This window comes from Stomoxys calcitrans, chromosome 4 (assembly GCF_963082655.1).
Source record: "Stomoxys calcitrans chromosome 4, idStoCalc2.1, whole genome shotgun sequence".
NCBI lineage: Eukaryota > Metazoa > Arthropoda > Insecta > Diptera > Muscidae > Stomoxys > Stomoxys calcitrans.
In genome coordinates this window covers 2681002-2701534 of record NC_081555.1, presented here as the reverse complement: position 1 = coordinate 2701534, position 20533 = coordinate 2681002, and the positions used below count along the sequence as shown (strand labels likewise).

The following is a 20533-nucleotide window of genomic DNA, read 5'->3' as shown; positions in this document are numbered from 1 at the left end:
AAGGGTGGCAAAGTTTTTTCTTCGAAAATTCCAAAAAATTCAAAATTTTTTGTTATGGTGTTTGTGTAACTTTTCAGCTTCAGCTCTACGAGTTGCTCTAATTTGTAGCCATAATGTTTTCGTACGAGTGCATTGGTGCAGCTTTGTGTGAATCACATCCTTTTAGATTTCAATTGTTGTGGGTATTTTTGTTTTGTCCATATGTGTACTCCTATGCAGTTATTACGACATACTAAGTCCTTAGTCCTAGTCCTAGTATAAGAAAAAAACAAGTTCATTGCAAAAGAGAGAGAAGAAATAATTCTTAACCCTTTTAACTACTCTCCCGCATTTTTCCCAAAAAAGCAAGATTTCTGATTAGTTGCATTGGAGTGCTTGCCTTGTTGTTGTTTTTCTTGTAGCTGCCGTTGTTCAACCAATTCCTGGGATCCTTGTTGTTGATATGTTTACAAGCAGAAACTTAAATGGTGTTTGTTTGTTGTTGTTGTTGTTATCCTTTTTCGTATTCGTGTTTTGGCAGTTTATCCTCCATCTGGCTTTCTTGTGTCAATACACATTAGCTACGTGATGAGGAGGACAACATGTGTTGCAAATAACATGTTTGGGATGTGATTTCAGAATTTCGAATTGTTTAGTTCGTTTTTCCTTTTCCTCACTTGTTAAGATATCCTTTTGCAGAGCACACTTCCATAGAGTTGTTTATTTTTGACAGATTTTCGCAGCAATCTCAAATACTGAACAATGAACAAGCTTTGTGTAAATGTCTGTTCGTCTAATGTAGCAAGGATTTGAAAGTTCTTTTCAGCCATAAATAAAAGGAAGGATATATTTTGTTTCCTATTTCTTTGTTTTTCCTTTACTTTTCTTCCGCTGTTCTCAATTGACAATTGCAATGGCCGTTGCTAATGCATTTCTTGGAAAAATTGCTGTTGAAAGTTACTTCAATACCACATCTAACAATAATAAGGAGTTTCGTTTAGTTTATGCTTCGTTAAATTCAAAGGATATACGAGTACATAAGAAAGGGGTCTGTTACCAAATGCAATATCTTTGAAAAACAGCATAGCGGACATTGTTTTTCCATAACTAGGAACTTATTATGGAATAAGTTTGTTATAAATTGAGTAAAAAAGGAACGGAATTCAAGAAGAAGGGCCAAAAGATTTTGCATCATTTGTATATATTTGAATCAGTAAAATTTGAAGGGAAATTGTTATTTCTAAATTAGAAAATTGCCAAATTTTTCTTTTGGAAGGCTAGATTTTAAAGGCAGTAAAATACGAGTAGAAGGAATAACCACTTTAACTGTATTATTCTTTAATGGGACCAGGCAATATTTGTTAAATACCCTAAAGTATGCAATGGAGTATATTAAGATATTATGGACTTAGATCGATCTATCTGAGCAGTATTTGGTGTGGATGTGAGGGACCATGAGAAACGTGACCATCCCAATTTGGCGGGATTTCCAGACTAGAAAATCGGGATTTAACGGGTAAAGTATTCGTAACAAAAAAAAGACGTACTAACAGTAGGTGCATCCTATCCTACCACATAGTTTTTTGAAATAAGTCATTAGAAACAATTTTACTTATATTGTGAGGATCGTAACAAACTCCCATCATGCGATGAAATGTGTCTAAGAGAGTCAAATCTCAGACTGACAATGTATCCTAATCTATATAATATCCGCGCTACAGCATATTATAGTAAAAAAACTAATTCAATCTTGGTACAGATAATCTGCATAAACCAATATCTGGATTTTAGTTCGTAAATGTAGAGAAGGCGAAAATTCGAAATGTTAAATTCTATTTGACACTGCAACGTCTATGCCCAGCATAGCAGTCATTGATTTGAAAAAAATATTTTATATTGGGATCTCCCAAGTCTGTGCCACGTATGGAACACAAGGTTACACAAGGTTCAAATACTGACTCCTTAAGAGCAAATTCCTTATTTCTCTACCGATTTGGATGAAATTTAGAACTAACTCTCTTATTTGGAACCATCAATGATTGCGGGTGGGTGATGGGAATCCAAGTTCAGTCTACACTTGTTTTAGTTGTTAGCTTAGAAATGATTATGGTAAATTGCTGATATTTACAGGTCACATGATGACCTACATATGTCGAATTTCAGACAACTCCAAACTAATGCGGTTAATACTTTTTATTACAAAATTCTTCATCAATTTATTAGTGTGTGCATACACACCCACAAACACAACTTGTGTTATCTATTGGGCGAATGTGAATAACATTAAACCCAAGGAGCTTAAGAGCAGATTTAATAATAAGTAGAATAACAAGTGCTGAGTATCAACGTTTCACAAATACGGAAACGGAAATACTATCAACATATACCATGACATTATGTTACTATGTTTATATTTGTATACATTTCCTGTAAACGGAAATCATGCTGAGCACAAGTGAACACACACGCATGAGTTCGTATGTAGATGTTATATGAAAATACCATGTAAATTACAAATATAGTTACACACAAAGAAGTTAGTTCTTTGTTTCTGTTTAAAAAATTCTCATGAAAAGTCCTGTAGGATCTCTTTTTATTTTCCATAATTACCTTAGGATTAAGCAAATCAGCTTAAAATATCAATAACAAAATTGTAAAGTTGTTATTTCATTCAGGAAGTTGAGAATAAAAATTTCATAGGATTTATTTGAAAACTATTATATTATTATTTAAATTAGCTTTAATAATATACTTGCAGTAGAATTAGTTATTTGTATCAAGTTTTGCATGCATAAATTGTTTAAAGTTAAGAATAAAATTTGAAATCTTTAAATTATCTCAATAGAATTGTTCTGTAATTTATTTTAGAAGAAGATCAAAGAATTTAAAGAACATTTACGGGCTTTGCATCGCTTGGGTAGATATTGGAAAACAAAACATAAGTCAACATGCGATATTTCAATCAAGTCCAAGTGCTCAATATGGGGAGCAATATAATGAAAAGTCGGTACAGACGATCTCGCCGGGTATGACGAGATCATTTTAGAAAGTCGTGGCCTTAAGAATATTGATATGTTATACGACCTTATTTTAACAGTTCGTTTTGCAAGATTGCAGCATGAAGTTGGTATATCCCCTAATTTTTGTTGATGGCTTAGCAAATATTTTTCAAATTTGCATTATGCAAAAAATCTTTTTCTAGAACTTAACAGGTAATTTGTAAGATTAAATGTTGAACTTTGAAATTGCATTTATATCCAACTTCAAAAGCATAACTGTTGCAAGTAGCTGAGTGTTTTTTTCTAATCTCAATCTCAATTTATTTTATGCTTCAAAACCATAACTTCAATGCACCTAAAGTAATTTCTGTTTTTCTTCTATTCATCTTACATTTGTGGCTTTTACATGTACATATAAGTTGTAAATGTCTATGGTAGGAAAAGTTTATACAGATTTTTATTTAACCATTATGATTGCAGCAGTTGTTGAAGTTTTTCTTTCAGCACTGAAACTACAAATTTAATTGAAGATAATAAAAGTAAATTCAAATAATATTTAGCCCAAAACTACAACACAGAAATAACTATGCAGTGGAAGATATTAAAAGTGTCTACATGTGTAATAAAGATAATGGCATCCTTTCCTTGCCTGCCTGGTCCTTATATTTTGTTTCAAAGCATAGTTTTGTGAAAGGCCAGAAAGTTCTTACTAAACTTTTGCAATCATTGAAAGCAAAATACTCTTGTGACAATTTATGGAAATTTATAAAATTCTAAGTAAAAAAAATTTAAAATAAAAAATTTTAAAATGAACTACGCACATTGGACGCGATTTGGACCTGTCATTTAAAATTGATTCTTTCATATGCTGAGCACTGCTCAAAATTGAATAGCAAAAGGCTGCAAAGACTAATAGCCTGTTTGTCAATCTCGAAACAAATTTTTCACGTCACTCAATAGTTTGTTTAAACTGCAATTCGAGCAAAAACGGAAGAATTTTGATGTATAAACAGATTCATCAAAGTCAAAAAAGCAAAAAAACGTTTTAGCCATGTCTGTCCGTCCGTCTTAATCTGTCTTAAAATGAGAGATATTGAGCTGAAACTGCACAGATCCATTTTTGCCCATAAGGTTAAGTTGGAAAATGGGCTATATTGGACTATATCTTGACATAAAATGTAAATTTTGGCCATGAACATTCCATAAATGAACAGGGGCAACTTCAGTGTAGTCCTATTCAACTTTAAGCTCAATGATAAGGGGCCTCTTTTTTATAGCCGAGTCCGAACGGCGTGCCGAGAGAAGTTTTTATCATAACATAGTCTCCATATATACCGACTACTGATATAAGTTCTTTAACTAATTTCGCGAAGTGAGCTATACTAGGCTCTTCAATATCGCTGTTAAAAATGGCCTAGATCGGTCAATATTTGGATAGGCAAAAAACAAATTTGGCCATACAAATTTTACTAAGGAACTGGGATATAGGTGCAATATTTATGGATCTCCCGATTTAAGGTCTTGGATTTATAAAAGCGCATTCATTATCCGATTTCAATGAAGTTGTGCACAGTGAGCCTTGTTAGACTCTTCGACATCCGCGAGCTATTGTATATACTTATATAGCATAGGACGTAGCTGCCATATATACTGCTCTCCCGATTAAAGATCGTGGGACCAAGAATTGCATTTATCAACAGATTTCGCTGAAATTTGGCACAGTGTGCTGTGATAGGCTCTTCGACAACAGTGCTCTATATGTTCCAGATCTGTCGATATTTGGATATAGTTGTCATATACTCCTGATTAAAGTACTTGGACACGATTAAAATGCTTGAGGCCATAAAAGGATTCATTACCCGATTTTTGCTAAAATTTGGAACAATGTGTCGTATACGAGGGTTGCCTTTTATATTTCAGGATAAGAGAACTCAAAAACAAATATTAATCTCCGAAGATCGCTTTATTGTTTTTCAAAATATTCAACACAAAAATGCAGTTGTTTCGTATTTTTGGGGCATTTCTTTCGACCAATCGACACGAGCCTTTTTTTGAGCGATTGACAAATTGTGTGGGATCCAATGCGAAACAAATTTTTTGACGGTCAAATGTTCATGCAATATTGAATGTATGCTGCTCCCACTAATACCTAAGGTTGTCTCAATCTCGTGATAGGTCATATGACGATCTTGCAATATCAGTTGACGCACAGCATCTAAGGTTTTTGGAACAACAACTGATTTTAAACGTAATTAGTCTTGGAGTGAACAACGACCTCGGTTGAATTCACCATATCATCGATAAATACTGGTCCTTGATGGATGGTGTAATTTCACCGGACTTGACACAATGAAGTTGAAATGTACACTAAAAAAAAACTGTCCCAAAATTTACGATTTTTCCTTATTCGTAGGATTTTAGCAAGGAAGAAAATTTGATATTACTAATAGACATGACCATTTGTTTCAAATTTTGATTGGGATAAACATTTTTTGGTGTATATCCTAGGGGGTGGGTATTCAAAGTTCGTCCCGGAAGAAATTAATGCTTTTTTATCATATCATTATGTAAAACCTCGAAATACACACTTGCGAGTGTATATGTATATATTTTATCGTTTTGATCGGGGGCGGGCCCGAGAGAGATTTTTATTATAAGCAATTAGTCAGCAGGTTTTTTTCTTTAAAAGTAATTTTTATAATACTCTTACATATTTATGGCGCCAGGATATTGAGAGATCGATTAGTGGGCATCTTAGGCTATTGAATGAAAAAGCTCTCCATCGTTTTTTGCTGTCCAGAAATAAATACAGCCCTCAAAGGAATCGATCACCCAATTTTACTTCCTGAGCCAATAGACGCCTCAATCATTCTTCTGGTGGGTAGCCAAGATTTGACCCAGCCGAACATAGCCGGTTTGATACTTCTAAAATATTTAAAATATGACTTAATAAAACGAGAAACCCATAGCCCTGTTAATGGATTCTTGTATAGGTCTTAATTTTCGCAAATCAAAAAAAGATTTTTGTTTGTTCATGCATATAAAATAATAAATTAATGCCTAATCTATTATTATAGCATTCGCAAAAAAATATTTCCTGCTTTTGGGTAGAGAAAAAAGCTTACACTTATAAAATGTCTTATTTTTTTGTATTTTTGTTGCACTCCAAATATAAAGTCCTTTTCCATTGTGACACCATATTCATATAAATATCAATTAATATGCCATAAACTTTTGAAATGAAAACAAACCCTAAAGCACATTTTTGTTTTTAATTTAACTTACCATAAGTTTTAACCGTAACACTGGTCTCCAGGATATCATTGGTCGCATAGGATGCTGTGCAATAGTATTTGCCCTCCATTTCCACACTGAGGTGGTTGATGATAAGCGCCAAACTCTCCGTGCCGGTCATATACTCCGTGAACATGGGTGGATTACGCCCCATACTGTTGCATGCCATTTGCACAAAAGGAAATTGTTTTCCGCCAAACGATGAAAAAGCATAAAAGAAATTGCATAAATTTTAATTAGAATTCGTACACAAAGATAAGGATTTTTGTAAGATTGTGGTAGAGGTAATGTGGTGAGTTCCCAAAAGAGCTCTCTTCTAAACCTTAATGTTAGTTAGGCAAGTTGTTGTGCTGGCAAAGCACAACGAACAAATTAAAAGTGTAATATGAGGCGAGCGAGCAAATGGTTTCAAAGTCACTATTAAAACCAACCAAATATGAGTTTAGTGGTAGTGGATGTTGGTGGTCTTCTCGGATTTTAGTATACTTTTTGGGGAGTATGAAGAAAGTTTTTAATTGTGTTATATGTATGGAGGCCGCGTATGCAAGAGATATATGCGGGGGGAAAGCTCTTCTATGTTTGTGTTTATATGTTTATGTATGTAGTAAATGCAATGGTCTAATACTCATGATATGCGTGTATATTGTAAATTTAACATGAGCTTAGTATGCATTCATTGGTTCCTAAGAGCATTAAAGTCTTGCATATGTTTAATACAATGATTATTATGAAATTTTAATTTTTTTTTAACTATTATATATATATAAATCTTTGTTCTGTAATGTCTTTACCCTGTTTGATATGCTATTTTGCCAACCTATAATTAAAGATTGTATTGATAAAATGCTGCATACTTTGTGGCTCGATGACGATACAAGAAAACTAGGACATCGATTTTTTTACGCAAACTGCTGCATACAACTAGGAAAAACATTGACAATACAGCAAAGCCGAGAGGGAGATAGTGTATGAGTTTAAGTATTGTAGCTTTAAGTTTAATTGTGTGTATGTTAATAAATGTGAAGTGTGATTTTATCTTGAAAGTGAATGTCTCAGTTCTAGGGTAATTTATGAAAAGATATCTCGTAGTGTGACAATAAATCTCTTTAAGAATGCAATAAAAAGAAACGAAAAACAATTTTCAACACTGATAAAAATAAAATTATTACATTTCAATAAATATAAAGTGAAGATTGTGAAATACATTAAATTTTAGTTGCGATCAATTATTCAAATTGCTATCTTAATGATGGCTACATAGTACTTTTTTTGAGGGGAGGAGAGAATATTTATCATAACCTAAATAATAATAATAAATAAAAAATAATGTTTTCCAAAGCATTGGTTTTAAACACCTACGGGACACAATAGTATTGGTTATATCAAGTCTGCTGGCAGTTGAGAGTATTTCAGTAATGTTCAACTATTTTATGAAAGGTATTGTTTTGCAGTTTTTGAGATTGAAACGAGTAAATATGTTCAAACTGTAATAACTGCGGTTGACAAATTACAACATTATTTCAAATTACCCAAAATCTGACGAACATATATATGGGAGCTATATTTAATTCTGAATCGATTTCGAGCAAACTTCTCAGATAATGTGGCAGTCGTCGAGGAAAGCGTTTAACAAAATTTGAGAAAGATGAGTCAATAAATGCGCATACAATACAACATACCAAATATTGAAGTCTTCTAACCTAAGACGAAACGCGTCCCATAGTGGTTGGTGTGTGTTGCTATCTTTGGCTTTCCTTTTCCATTTGCAAAGAAAGTCTGCGATCAGTGAGCTCGTCTCGAAAGAGAAACAAACGAAAATTGTGAAATTTGAAGATCTTCGCCCTAGCAGGCAAAAAACAAACTTGAAACAAAAAATTGTTTTTTTTTTAACAAAAATTTCGATAAAAACTTTCCAAAGAACAAATCTTATTTGAATTTTCTATAATGACAAAAATACATTTAAAAAAAGTGTATGGACAAATTTTAATAGAATTTTCCCAAAGACAGAAGTTTGAAAGGAAATATTTTCAAAAGACAAAATTTCAATAAATATGATAATTATCACAAAATATTGTAAGAAATGAACCATAAGTAAGGAGCGGGTTAATGTTGGCAAAAAACCGTTTAGTATACTGATCTGGAAAATGCGAAAAACCAGGTTTTACAAACCGAACTGATCACCCTAGATCTAAAAAAAAGTTAGTTAAGAAAGAAACAGAGAGAAGCGTCCTTAAATGAAAATAAGATGGTATGTTTGAATACAGAATTTTTCGAAGAAAACTTTGGGGATCATTTGTGAAGTAAAATGAGAAACATTCAGCAATCGAAACGGAATGTTGTGAGCGTTATTTTGGAATGTTGCTTCTTTGGCTCTGGGTCATTGCCTAAATTCTTCGGTGAGTAAAAAATACTTTAACTTTAAATAATTTTCTGGTGTGTATTGTATACATGGCGTTCTTAAACAACTTCATTCTCATATGTATATATGTACTCAAACATTTTTTTTTGTTTTAAGACAAAATAATCCATAATAACCAACAATTCGATAAAATGTTTCCAAATAAATGAATTTTAAATTGAAAGGACACCTTTCATTGAATAAATGTCAATTGGATACAAATATTCTATTAACAACGATTGCTTATGTCGCTGTTCTATTACTCCTATTAAGCAATTTCTCAATCATATATGGAAATCTATGACATACTTTTAGGTGCTGTAATGATTTCATGTTAATTAATACAGATAACATAGTTGTAACATCATATTCCCTAGTCTCACTAAAGACATAGTATTTGTAACAATTATCCCCTGCCGCCACACAACCCCAAACAAGATTTGACATAGACCCATTTATTAAGATACATTGTGGGTAAAACGAAAGAAATCATGTACGTGTACGTTTGCTCAATATTTTTACTTTTCTCCATCATTTTATATTATCTATAATTGTGTATCTAAATGAAGATTTGTGTAAATGTTACAGCAAATAATTGATTGAGTTTCATTAAAGGATAGTCAGCAAGTACGCAAACTCCCATGCGTACATATGAGTTTAAGTAAATGTGTGGCAAATTAAAGTTGATCACCTGAGATTAGTGGTAAAAATTAATTATTGTCATTATTACGGTTGTTGCTGTTTTTACTATGTTAAGGATTTTGTTGTCATAATAAATAAAATGAACGTAGATGGAATAATAATATCAAGGATTGTGTTGAACTTTGCAGTTACAAATATATAATTAGTAGTAGCCATATCAGTTAAGATTTATTTGCATAAATCTACGTGTTTGACTTTAATGTAAATATATAAAATTGGGTTAATTGTTACAACTGAATTAAAATGCCGCAAATGCAATGACATAAAAGACCATCTGACATTGTTCATTGGTTGAATGTATGAAATAAAAATGTCATTATTATAAATGATTTTACATTGAAGCTACATTGGAATATTTTAGGAACAAAATGTTGAAGACAAATGCTTCAATTAGTTAAATAAAGAAAGTTCTGCTAATATTGAAGTGTTGCTCGTTTAGATTTTACCCTTACGTTGTAGAAATGTTCAAGGAAATACTCTTAAAAAGTTTCGAATGGCTGAAATACACACAAAAGTCATCAGCAAAAGAAAAATAATAAATGCCGCTAAAAAGGATTTCATAAATGTAAAATAGATTACAAAAATGACTAAATGAATAAATAAATGTATGTTTATGGTATGTAACATTTAATATTATTTTACTTAACCCCTAAGGTATGCTTTATTAAATGCTGTCTAATGTATGATTTATTGAACATTATTCCCCTTATTTGTGTTTGCAGAGTTTATCTATTTCTCGTGTTTATGCTTAAATAAATATTATTTCAATATTATTGATTTTCTCTTTATAATGAACTTCTAATTTATATTAAATGTTATTATATTAGTCGATTTTTTATTCGATTTTCTATATTCCACTCCCTTTTGGATATGCCATAATAAATATTATTTTTAAATTAAATCTTTTTTTTTTGATTTTTATAATTGCTACTTAAAAAAGAAAATTTGATGTGATATGTATATTGTTAAACAAATATAGCAAAAAGCTATTTACACAGTTATATTCATAGCTTGCAATCAACAATAGTTGTAGTTTTTTTTAACAGCTATGCAATTAAATTTTGCCAAATGTAAAGTGAAATAAACTGTCATAAAATTTTATGAAATTTGCATAAACATTTGGGGAATTTTCATTTCATGTTCATTGAATGCTCCGAAAACCATCGGAGCATGTAAGTGCTAAGTGCGTGTGTTCAAAATTAAAGCATACTTCTAGGGGCTACACATTGAATGAGATTTTAATTTGTATACTGGTATACGTTCGACGAATAAATCTCAATAAAACACGCACAAATGTAGTTAGATTTTATGGTATTTGCCAAATTATTTGTCAGCGCCTTAAAAAATAATGTAATAATTATAAAGCAGCATAAAGGCGGTGCAGGTTGTTTTTTGATGAGATGGCAAATAAAATTAATTAGGTAAAATGACCTAATTTTGAAACAAATGCAAAACCATACGAATCTGAATCAAAGCGACAGGGCCTTATGGCTCATGTAAATGCTGGGAATATAGCATATGGAAATATAAAAAAACGCTTAATACCCATGTTGGAGGGCAATAGCATTAGATATATGACAACACATACACTGTGCCTTAACTAGGACTTTGTTTATTAATGTGAACATTTTGCAGCAAGAAAATGCAAAATTGATAAGTCCGAACTAACCATGATTAACTTAGGCCGCATACTTGGTTACGACCCCATGTACTATAAATAAATTTGCAGACCTTACAACAGAGTTGAAAAATTCTTTGCCAGCTTTGAAATCTATTTTAGTTCATGCATGCAAAATTTTTGCTGGCATAGCAGTTTTGGCGCACGCACTCTCATTTTACCAAAATTAAGTGCAACATTCATACCATAAATCATGGCCAATGACATTGAGGCACCATAACCCACAATAAACTCAGATATGTTTGGACTTATTGAAAGTATAAACTTATTAAATGAAATTAAAAAGAATTTTTTTTGTAGCTGCGTTGCCAAGAGATAAAACCTTAAAATAAAAATTTATAAAGATTTGGAAATTTTTCTCAATTTCATTCAATATCAAAGTTTTGAAAGTTCAGCTTCTGAATAAATTGTAAAAACATATGCAATTTAATACTTAAAAGGAAATTTCTAAGTACCTTATTGAAAAATGGAAACAAATTCAAAAAATGTGTATACATAAAAAAGGGTTCACACAGCCCTTTTACTGTAGATGTTTTATAGGGTGGTCCATCCAGCGGCTAAGTTGAGCTTTGACATTAAGTGGAAGATTTGCGGTTCACGAAAAATCGGATCGACAGAAAATCTTTTTTAAAACAATATAATTTTTTTGGGTGAAAGTCCACCCTGTATTCATAAATTACTAAAAAAAATGAGGTATATAAATTTCTGTCAGATAAAACAGATTTTAATGCTTAAACCATGACTTTATGTTTAAATATAACAGACCATTAAAAATCTGTTTAACGCATAAGTATTAATTGTAAAGTATACCTTGGGGGGCATACAATTTATGTATGTCATTGTAGTATGTATAAAAAGTATTGGTTGATTACCTTTATAAGCTAAAAATACTTTAAATAAGTGTGTGACAATTAAAATGACATTAAGGTAATTAAGATTGCAGAAAAAAAACAACAACAAATATGTTTAATTTATTTTCCCCAGAGTATAATTTACATGAAGATACATAAATATTGAAGAGTAAAAATAAAAAGCTGTGATTTAATCAAATCTATTAAAAACTTATTAAGAGATAAAAGAAAAACCTTTAATGAGTGTTATTAAAAAGAAATATTAAAATCAAAGTGTTTCAAAATTAATTAACGATAATACAAATTCATTAGGTTTTTTAATTCAACAATTAGTTGCTGATGGCCATTGAATCTACATGTTGTACTGAGAAATAATCAAGTATTTTTTTATTATTATTTATTTTGTTGAAGCCAATTATTATCAAACCGAGTCTAAATGTATGCAGATTTCATAATTATGACCTTTCCTCTAAATATGCATATAATACGAATTTGATTTATATATCCATAGCCTTAACAAAATATGGCTTTCTTTATGTTATGGCTTCTAAATTTATAGACAAATAAGTTGAATACTCATAAATCATACATAATGAAGCGGTTTGTCTAAAAACTATTTTAATTCGAACCTAAAAGTATGCAGCTTTTATTATAATGACCTGGCTGCTAAACATGTATATGAAAGAAATTTAATGTGAATTTTTGTAAACCTAACAAAAAAATGTTTTCCTTATTGATCTATGTTAATGATTCTTAAAAACATATCATGTTAAAGATAAGAATAATAAGAACAAAAGTAACATTCATGTTAGTTGGTTAATTATGTTACCAATGTATGTTTTTGGATCCAGAACATCTTGTGATAAAATGAGAAAAAAAGCATGGCATGAGTTGAAATGAAATCGTAAAAAAGAGAACAAAATACAAGGAACAAAGAAAAACATACACACAAAATGACAACAAAACTTTAAAAACTAAAACAAATTTAATAAAAAAAAAAACAAAACAGAAATAACAACTAAAATCTTAAAAGAATGGTACTTTAGTTCTTTATCTCTACTCAATCTTTAAGAAAGACGTGCGGGATATTTCAAGACTTTGGGATAGGGGATTTATTTGCCTCTTTTTCTTTTTGCTTCTAGCAAATATTTGTTAAAATTTTGTGTGTTACTTTTTCTAGAAAGTTAATTAATGGCCAAAAATGGTTTTGCTAATTCAAAATGTTGAACCATGACTTATATATCGTAAAGCAATCATTTTTGTTAGCATTTATTTTGTTCTAAACTAAGTCAGTTTGGGGGGGAAGCAGATTTGAAGAATTTCAAAGGGGATATGTTTTTTTTTAAACCATTAGCATTTATCCCCCTGGACTTACTTATCACGTATTCTATGTCCTTTGGAATCATACACTGGTTGATAAATTTGGTGCCTAAGAAAGACGGGTTTCAATAGTAAAATAAAACAAAATTACTTTTATATATATAAAAAAATAAGAACAAAAAACAATTGGTTTGTCATAATTAAAATTGTGTTAGGTAAAAAAAAAATATAGCAGGAAATCAGGAAGTTGTAGAATAAGCCATATTAGAGTAGATTTGAATAATAGTTAACCGCATAATATGCACTATAGCCCTAACTATATAAGAAATTGTAAATTCATAGAACAAACATGGGATTTGTAAATATGTAGCACTTTATTTATGAACATCACTGAATTTATAAACATTTGGTTCAAACTGAATACTATACTATAGCCCTAACTTACTATATAAACAACTCTGTTTTAGAAACATTTCAGGGACATATGGATTCAATTCTAGTTTCTAAACTGTTGTGAGTTTATAATTTCTAAATGAATTAATGAGGAACTTTGAACCTATAAACAACTCTGGGTATATAAACAACATTGGGTCGAACAGCTACTATAGATAAATATCTCTGGGTTATATGGATATATAAACCACTTTCTGGATTTATGGACAACTTTAGGTTTATAAGCAAATCGAAATTTATAAACAACTCTGTATTTATAAACAACTCTGGATTTATAAATTACTCTGGATTTATAAACAACTTTCAGTTTATGAACAACAACATTGGTTTCTAGCTAAGACATATTAATCCAGGCAGTTGTACAACAAACAGCTAAGTACAGTTTTTTCTTGCGGAGTACACTATCTGTCAACGAATTTTTATAACTTGTCGTTGTGTGGGTGTGTATTGTAGATAAGAACTATCATACACCCAAACAAACAAAATGGCGCGAATTATTTGCAAATAGAAAATTTTGCCCATGAACATTCCATTAAGGAACAGGGGCAAACTTCTCACATATCAATGAGTGCAGTCCGGTTCAAATTTAAGCTCAATGATAAGGGACCTCCTTTTTATAGCCGGGTCCGAACGGCGTGCCGCAATGCGACACGCCGTTGTTTTTACATGGCATACTACCTACAAATGTCGCTAGCATTGGAAGAGGATAACCACCGCCGAAAATTTTATGATGGTCTCGCCAGGATTTGACCCAGGCGTTCAGCATCATAGGCGGACATGCTAACCTCTGTGCTACGGTGGCCTCCGGCGCGAACTATTTAAATCAGAGTTGCACTAATCACTGATTTTGACAGATAATGCACGCAATTTTTGGTATTTGGCAAACTGCTCCTGCCTGTTATAAATTTATCTTGGTGTTTTGCAACTCTAGTGTTGTTTATTCTTTGGCTTAATCAACAACACTGAAATTAAAAGTAAAGATGTGTTTATAAGTAGATGAAGAAATATTTCTAGACAATTTTACATTGCCAATATAAATCGTTTATGTTGCTATTTTAAAAAGGACATGTCAAATCTCTGAATTTATAAACAACTCGTTATATATTTTCGCCTATAACTAAAGATACGACTTTTTTTCATGTAACCAACATGCAGGGGACGTCCCCTATATATGCAGTGCATTGCCTTGGCAATTATATTAGTCTTAAATTTTTGAACGTCAATGTCGGTGGGCAAATGATTAGACTGGATGCGAAGTCTGACCCAATAGATCGTCAATGAAAATAAGAAAAAGGGAAGGGGAAAGGACAGAGCCTTGAGGCACACCAATGTATACCCATTTGATGAGAACCCATCTACAACAACTCGAATAGTGCGATCTCTGAGAAAGCTCGATATAAATCGAACGAAATTATTACCGATACCAAAAGCGACAAGCTTTAATGAAAGTGCACCGTGCCATTGAGAACCTTGGGACTGAGATCTGTTTTAGACTGACTGACGATAATACGGTTCTGCCGGTGGAGATCCGGGCGATCACGGAATAGGTCAAGTGGTGTGGTGCTAACGCGAGACGACGAGTGTGAACCTCTTTATCGATAGTAAAATTGCCATAAGGGCAATAACAACCAGGGCGGTAAGATCATAAACAGTCTTGCAGTGTAAGAAGGAGATTTACGCCTTCTCTGAGTATAGCAAAATCCGCATCGTTTGGGTGCCGTGCCATAACGGAATAAGGGGGAATGAAAGGGCAGACGATTTGGCGGTGAAGGCCAGAGGACTGCCGTCAATATACTTGGTTAACCCGAAGCATTTCGGGTCGACGCAATCCGAATTAAGGGAGTGGGCGACGAATGCCCATGCAACATTGTGGAACAGCGAAACGGTCGGTAGGACGGCGAAAATCCTATGGAGGGATGCAGATCGTAAGAAGACGAGGCTATTAATAAAGGAAGTAAGAAGGAGGTCAGTATAGCTATTGGTATCATAACGAGACACATAGGACTTCGAGCTCACTTATATAAAATCGATGCGGCAAGTGATAGCATGTGTAGGGCATGCGGGGAAGATGATGAGACGTTGGAGCATTTCCTTTGTCATGGCTTACGCGTCTAACAGATACCGTCACTTAGGTGGAGACACAATACCAGACATGAACCGACTTAGGGGAGTGGAATTGAAAACAATTAAGGATTTTGTAAGTAGCACGGAATTCCTAACTTAAAATTTTCTTTTTAGAGATTACTTTATAGTTTTTAGAGCGCACAACAAGCTGATTACTGGCTTAGGTGTATGTCTAAAGTGGCATGGGGCGGATTGATATCTGCATCCTCTGTTCAACTTAACCTAACTTAAAATAAACATTTTTATATATATTATACAAGACAGCATAAAACTGAAGAACTCAAAATAAGCCTTACAGCCAAATTCACTACGTCTGTAACACACTTTGTAGGGTTGGTATATCAATATTAACTGATTTAATAAAGTGAAAAATTTATATATATTTTTGACTAATTAATTGCTTTAATATATATAGGTTCTAATACCTAATCAAAGTTCATTTATAATATTCTTACTTGTCTCTTATTATTTTAATAATCCTGCAGAAAGATAAAGAGAATACATAAAAAACGCATTTTCTTAAAAAATCTCCTAAACTATCGGTTACATTTTGTTTTTTCCAAAAGCATTTAAAAAGCTTGCAGTTAACATTTTTAGATTAATTTTCTTAAAAGTTTTGCATTTATTATTTAAGGTATTAAGCTTTTAAGTGCTTCTTGCAAAACGCATCAGCTTTTATTCAACAAAACAAAACAGAAACTTAATCTTACGTGCTGGACATTTGTTTAACAATACTGTAAAAAGAAGAGAAAGAGAAGAAAAATGATATAGAAAAAAAAAAAACAAAACCCGAATTATAACTATTCGAATTTGGCAACGATTATTTAAGAAATAATAACAAACATAAAAAAGAGATTTTAGAAGGCTACAACGGAAATGTATAATAACAAGAACTTTAATTTAAAGGCAAAATATTGGAAAGATTTTCTTTAAGTGTAATCTTAAAAATGTGATGTATTGACACACAATAACCGTTTAAATAAAAACATTAATTTAAGAAAGTTAGATAAATTATTTATTAAGTGAACTGGAATTACCAATTATTAGAAAGAAGTTCGATCTAAAAAAATAGTTAAATTTTTTGAATATTGCACCTATCCATAGATGAACCTATATACAGGGAGTCTGATTTCAGATGCTAGCAATCATTTAAACTTAGCTTTTCTTTTTCGATGGCTAGACGTTATCTGCATAACTAGCTTCAGTGCTATAATATTTGTTAAAGTAAGATCCTTTAGAATTGTCTTAAGAATTCGCGTTTATAAACCATTAGTTCGTAAAACTCCAAAGTCTAACTTAAAGCTACATATATTTTTTTAAGACACCAAATACCCTCTGCTAATTTGTTTAGTAATCTACAATTTTCTTAAAAAAAAAAAAACTTTACTTAACATTAACATATGTCTTTTGATTATTTTGCAACAAATGTTTAGTTACTTAGGGATTTGTTTTGCAAATACTTTTTACACCATGTATTTTGGGGTATGCGAGTACATAGAAGGTGGGTTTCAGTTTAAACTGTGTGGATATTTTTGTTATTACTTTTTGTACACACATATATTTTTACAGTGACTTTTGCCGGAAGGAAACGGAAATACGCTCATTTATTAAGGAAGTTGTACAAGTAAAAGGATTGATTTAAGGCATATTTGTACTTACGGTTTGGGCAATATCGTATTATTTAAATTATCCTTCCACTGCAAATCAGCTACTAGATTAGGTGAAGGAACATTAGGGCGACAGGTTAGAATCATGGCCTGACCCACGGCTTTTCTTTGGACTTTTTGTGAGGGAAAAATTTCCAGTCTAGGTTCATCGACAGCCGAAGCTAGAAAAAAATGAAGAAAAAGAAATAATAAACATGAAATGTATAACAATCATTAAAGAATTACATATCCTTAATTATATAAACAAAATTACAGTTCCAATACAGAACTAAATACATGTTGAAGAATTAAAAAAAGGGCCATCAATGAAGGTATTTTGTAATAAATCATACAACATGAGTATACATTTCTTCTTATTCATCTATATTTGGTAACCGTATTTGGATCTTAGCGATCCTACATTTGAGTTGATAAAGATACTATTTAATTAATTGTAACAATTTTTTAATCTTATTTCAAATTGTTCTGTGGTAAGTTTGCCCCTGTTCTTAATGGAAATTTCAAGAGCAAATTTGCATTTGCAGTTGTGACATGAACAATAAAATCGGCGGATGAAAATAAATTCTAAGTATGGACTTACTGAAAAGGATTGGAATTATTAGAAGAAGGAAATTATCATACCAAGGACATATTATGAGGAACAGCAAATATAAGAATCCCCGAGCAACCGTCAAGTGTAAAATATAAGGAAGACTATCCAGAGGAAGAAGAGAAATCGCATGGTTAAAAAATAAACAGGACTGGACCGACTATACTGATGAAAGAAATTTCCCGTAAGTTGCCTATTCTAAGCCGCTCTTAGGAAAGTTTTTTCTTCACTATAGTCGGTCCACTTCTGTATATTTCTTAGGCATGACATTTCTCTTCTTCCTCTGGATAGATTGCTTGGGGAATCTTATATTTCCATGAATATAAGGGGCCTCCTTTTTATAGCCGAGTCCGAACGGCATGACGCAGTACGACACCTCTTAGGAGAGAAGTTTTACATGGCATAGTACCTCACAAATGTTGCCAGCATTAGGTGGGGAAAACGACAGCTGAATTTTTTTACTGATGGTTTCGCCAGGATTCGAACTCAATACGGTGGCCTCCAATCAATCAATCTTGCCGAAGCGACTGCTAAGGCGGATAAGAATTGCCTCCCATATAGCCTAAAGAAATCTAATCGGGAGATCGGTTTATATGGCGGCTATATCATTTTATGGCCTGATTTAGACCATACTTGGCACAGTTGTTGGGAGTCATACCAGAACACTTCGTGCAAAGTCGCATACGAATTGCGAAATCTAGGACCTCTAGAAGTCAAGATCCAAGGTCGGTTTATATGGCAGCTATATCAAGTTATCAACCGATTGGAAGTCATAAAAAATCACGCCATGCCAAATTTCAGCCAAATCGGTTAGGAATTGCGCTCTCTAGAGGCTTAAGACAGCATAGTTGTTGGTAGTCATAACGAACACGTCATACCAAATTTCAGCCAAATCGGATAAGAATTGCGTCCTCTGGAGGCCAAAGAAGTCAAGATCCAAGATCGGTTTGTATGACAGCTATATCAAAACATGGACCGATATGGCCCATTTTCAATCCCAACCTACCTACACTAATAAGAAGTATTTGTGCAAAATTTCAAGCGCTTAGGTTTACTCCTTCGAAAGTTAGAGTGATTTCGACAGACAGACGGACAGAGGAACGGACATTGCTAAATCGACTCAAAATGTCATGACGATCAAGAATATATATGCTTTATGGTGTCTTAGAAGAATAATTCGAGGAGTTACAAACAGAATGACGAAATTAGTATACCCCCATCCTATGGTGGAGGGAAAAAGAAAAAAAAATTTAAAAAATATTTTTTAAAGTCATTAAATTTTTAACGTTTTTCAACAACTTTTTTTAATTTATTCTATTCTTTAGGATGCATAGTTGTATTTGTCAACCATTAAATGACAGAATTTACAGTAATGAAACTTTTCATTGCATTAATGAAAAATTTCTTTGTTTTTATGAAATGTTCATCGAATTAATGAAAACATACTAATAAAACGCATTCATTGATGCGATGAAGCATTTTCTTTCAATGTGTTTTATAAGTGTCATTGAAAAGATAGACCATCATTTGGATATTCCCATCATCTATAATTTTAGGTTTTCAGAGAGTATTTCACACGTGCCTGATGCTTTCTTCTCCTTCATTACTTTTATTGCAGGCTCCAGTGCTTTTATAATTATTGGATTTCCCGTCAGGTCGGTTTCCATAGTGTTACTATTCGACCCTTTATCGTGTGTAAACTTTTTCATTATTTTTTCTTGACAAATGCGTTTCTTTTCCTTAATATTGAAAACACCCTTGTTGTTTTCATCGAATAGAATTCCTGGCAATGTTCTACAATAAACTCCGGAAGCTTCTTGTAATTTTTTTATGAAGATTAAAGTCATAATTTAATCTCTGCTGTCACTTGATTTTTTGGCACTGTTGATTGATACGTGTTTTCTTTCTTTTCTCAGCCCTCTAATTTCATCTATCATCCAATCTTCGTCCTTTCTGGTTGCATTAGCTTCCGAAATATCTATTATGGCTATGTACACATTTAAATTTCAATATATCGTCTTAATAAATTTTTATAAAATTGTATAGAAATCGTTTTTATAATGTGGACTTTTGCTTTTTTTGTTGTTATAAATGTATTTTCTTCATGTTTTTTTGTTCTTTTCTGTTTTTACTCAAGCCATATAGATGAAGTCATTACATTTCAACATTCCCATTAAGACAACATTTCATTTAAGATATAAAATTTTGACAGATTTCATTACTTCAAGTGAAGACAACATATCGCGCTCATTTTTCTTTATTTCGTTCGAATTCATTTTTTAATTTTGCCTCTGATTGTTTTTCTGAAGTTTGAAAAGCCCATCAACAACTGCAATTTCCAAACATTCATCTTTCTGTTTTTGGATTTTATAACGAAATTTTCAAATGAAATTAAGAGAAACATCATCCACATTATCATGCTTATCATGGCCTTTATTATTTATAATCACACGATGATGAGACGCATGTATGTACATAT

At 32.1% G+C, this 20533-nt stretch overlaps 1 protein-coding gene across 7 annotated transcripts in view; it reads right to left on the bottom strand.

The window, feature by feature from the left end:
* LOC106092969 (fasciclin-2) overlaps window positions 1-20533 on the bottom strand; it is a 212720-nt gene that overhangs the window by 34596 nt on the left and 157591 nt on the right. For 5 of the 7 annotated variants that reach the window (XM_059367933.1, XM_013259927.2, XM_013259944.2 and 2 more), the window contains exons 3-5: window positions 17458-17626; window positions 13277-13330; window positions 6264-6427 (exon numbers count right to left, since the gene is read on the bottom strand). In XM_059367933.1, the coding sequence (XP_059223916.1) occupies window positions 6264-6427; window positions 13277-13330; window positions 17458-17626 (387 nt within the window). The remainder of the gene's footprint in view (window positions 1-6263; window positions 6428-13276; window positions 13331-17457; window positions 17627-20533) is intronic. The other 2 variants (XM_013259935.2, XM_013259952.2) reach the window with 1 other exon arrangement.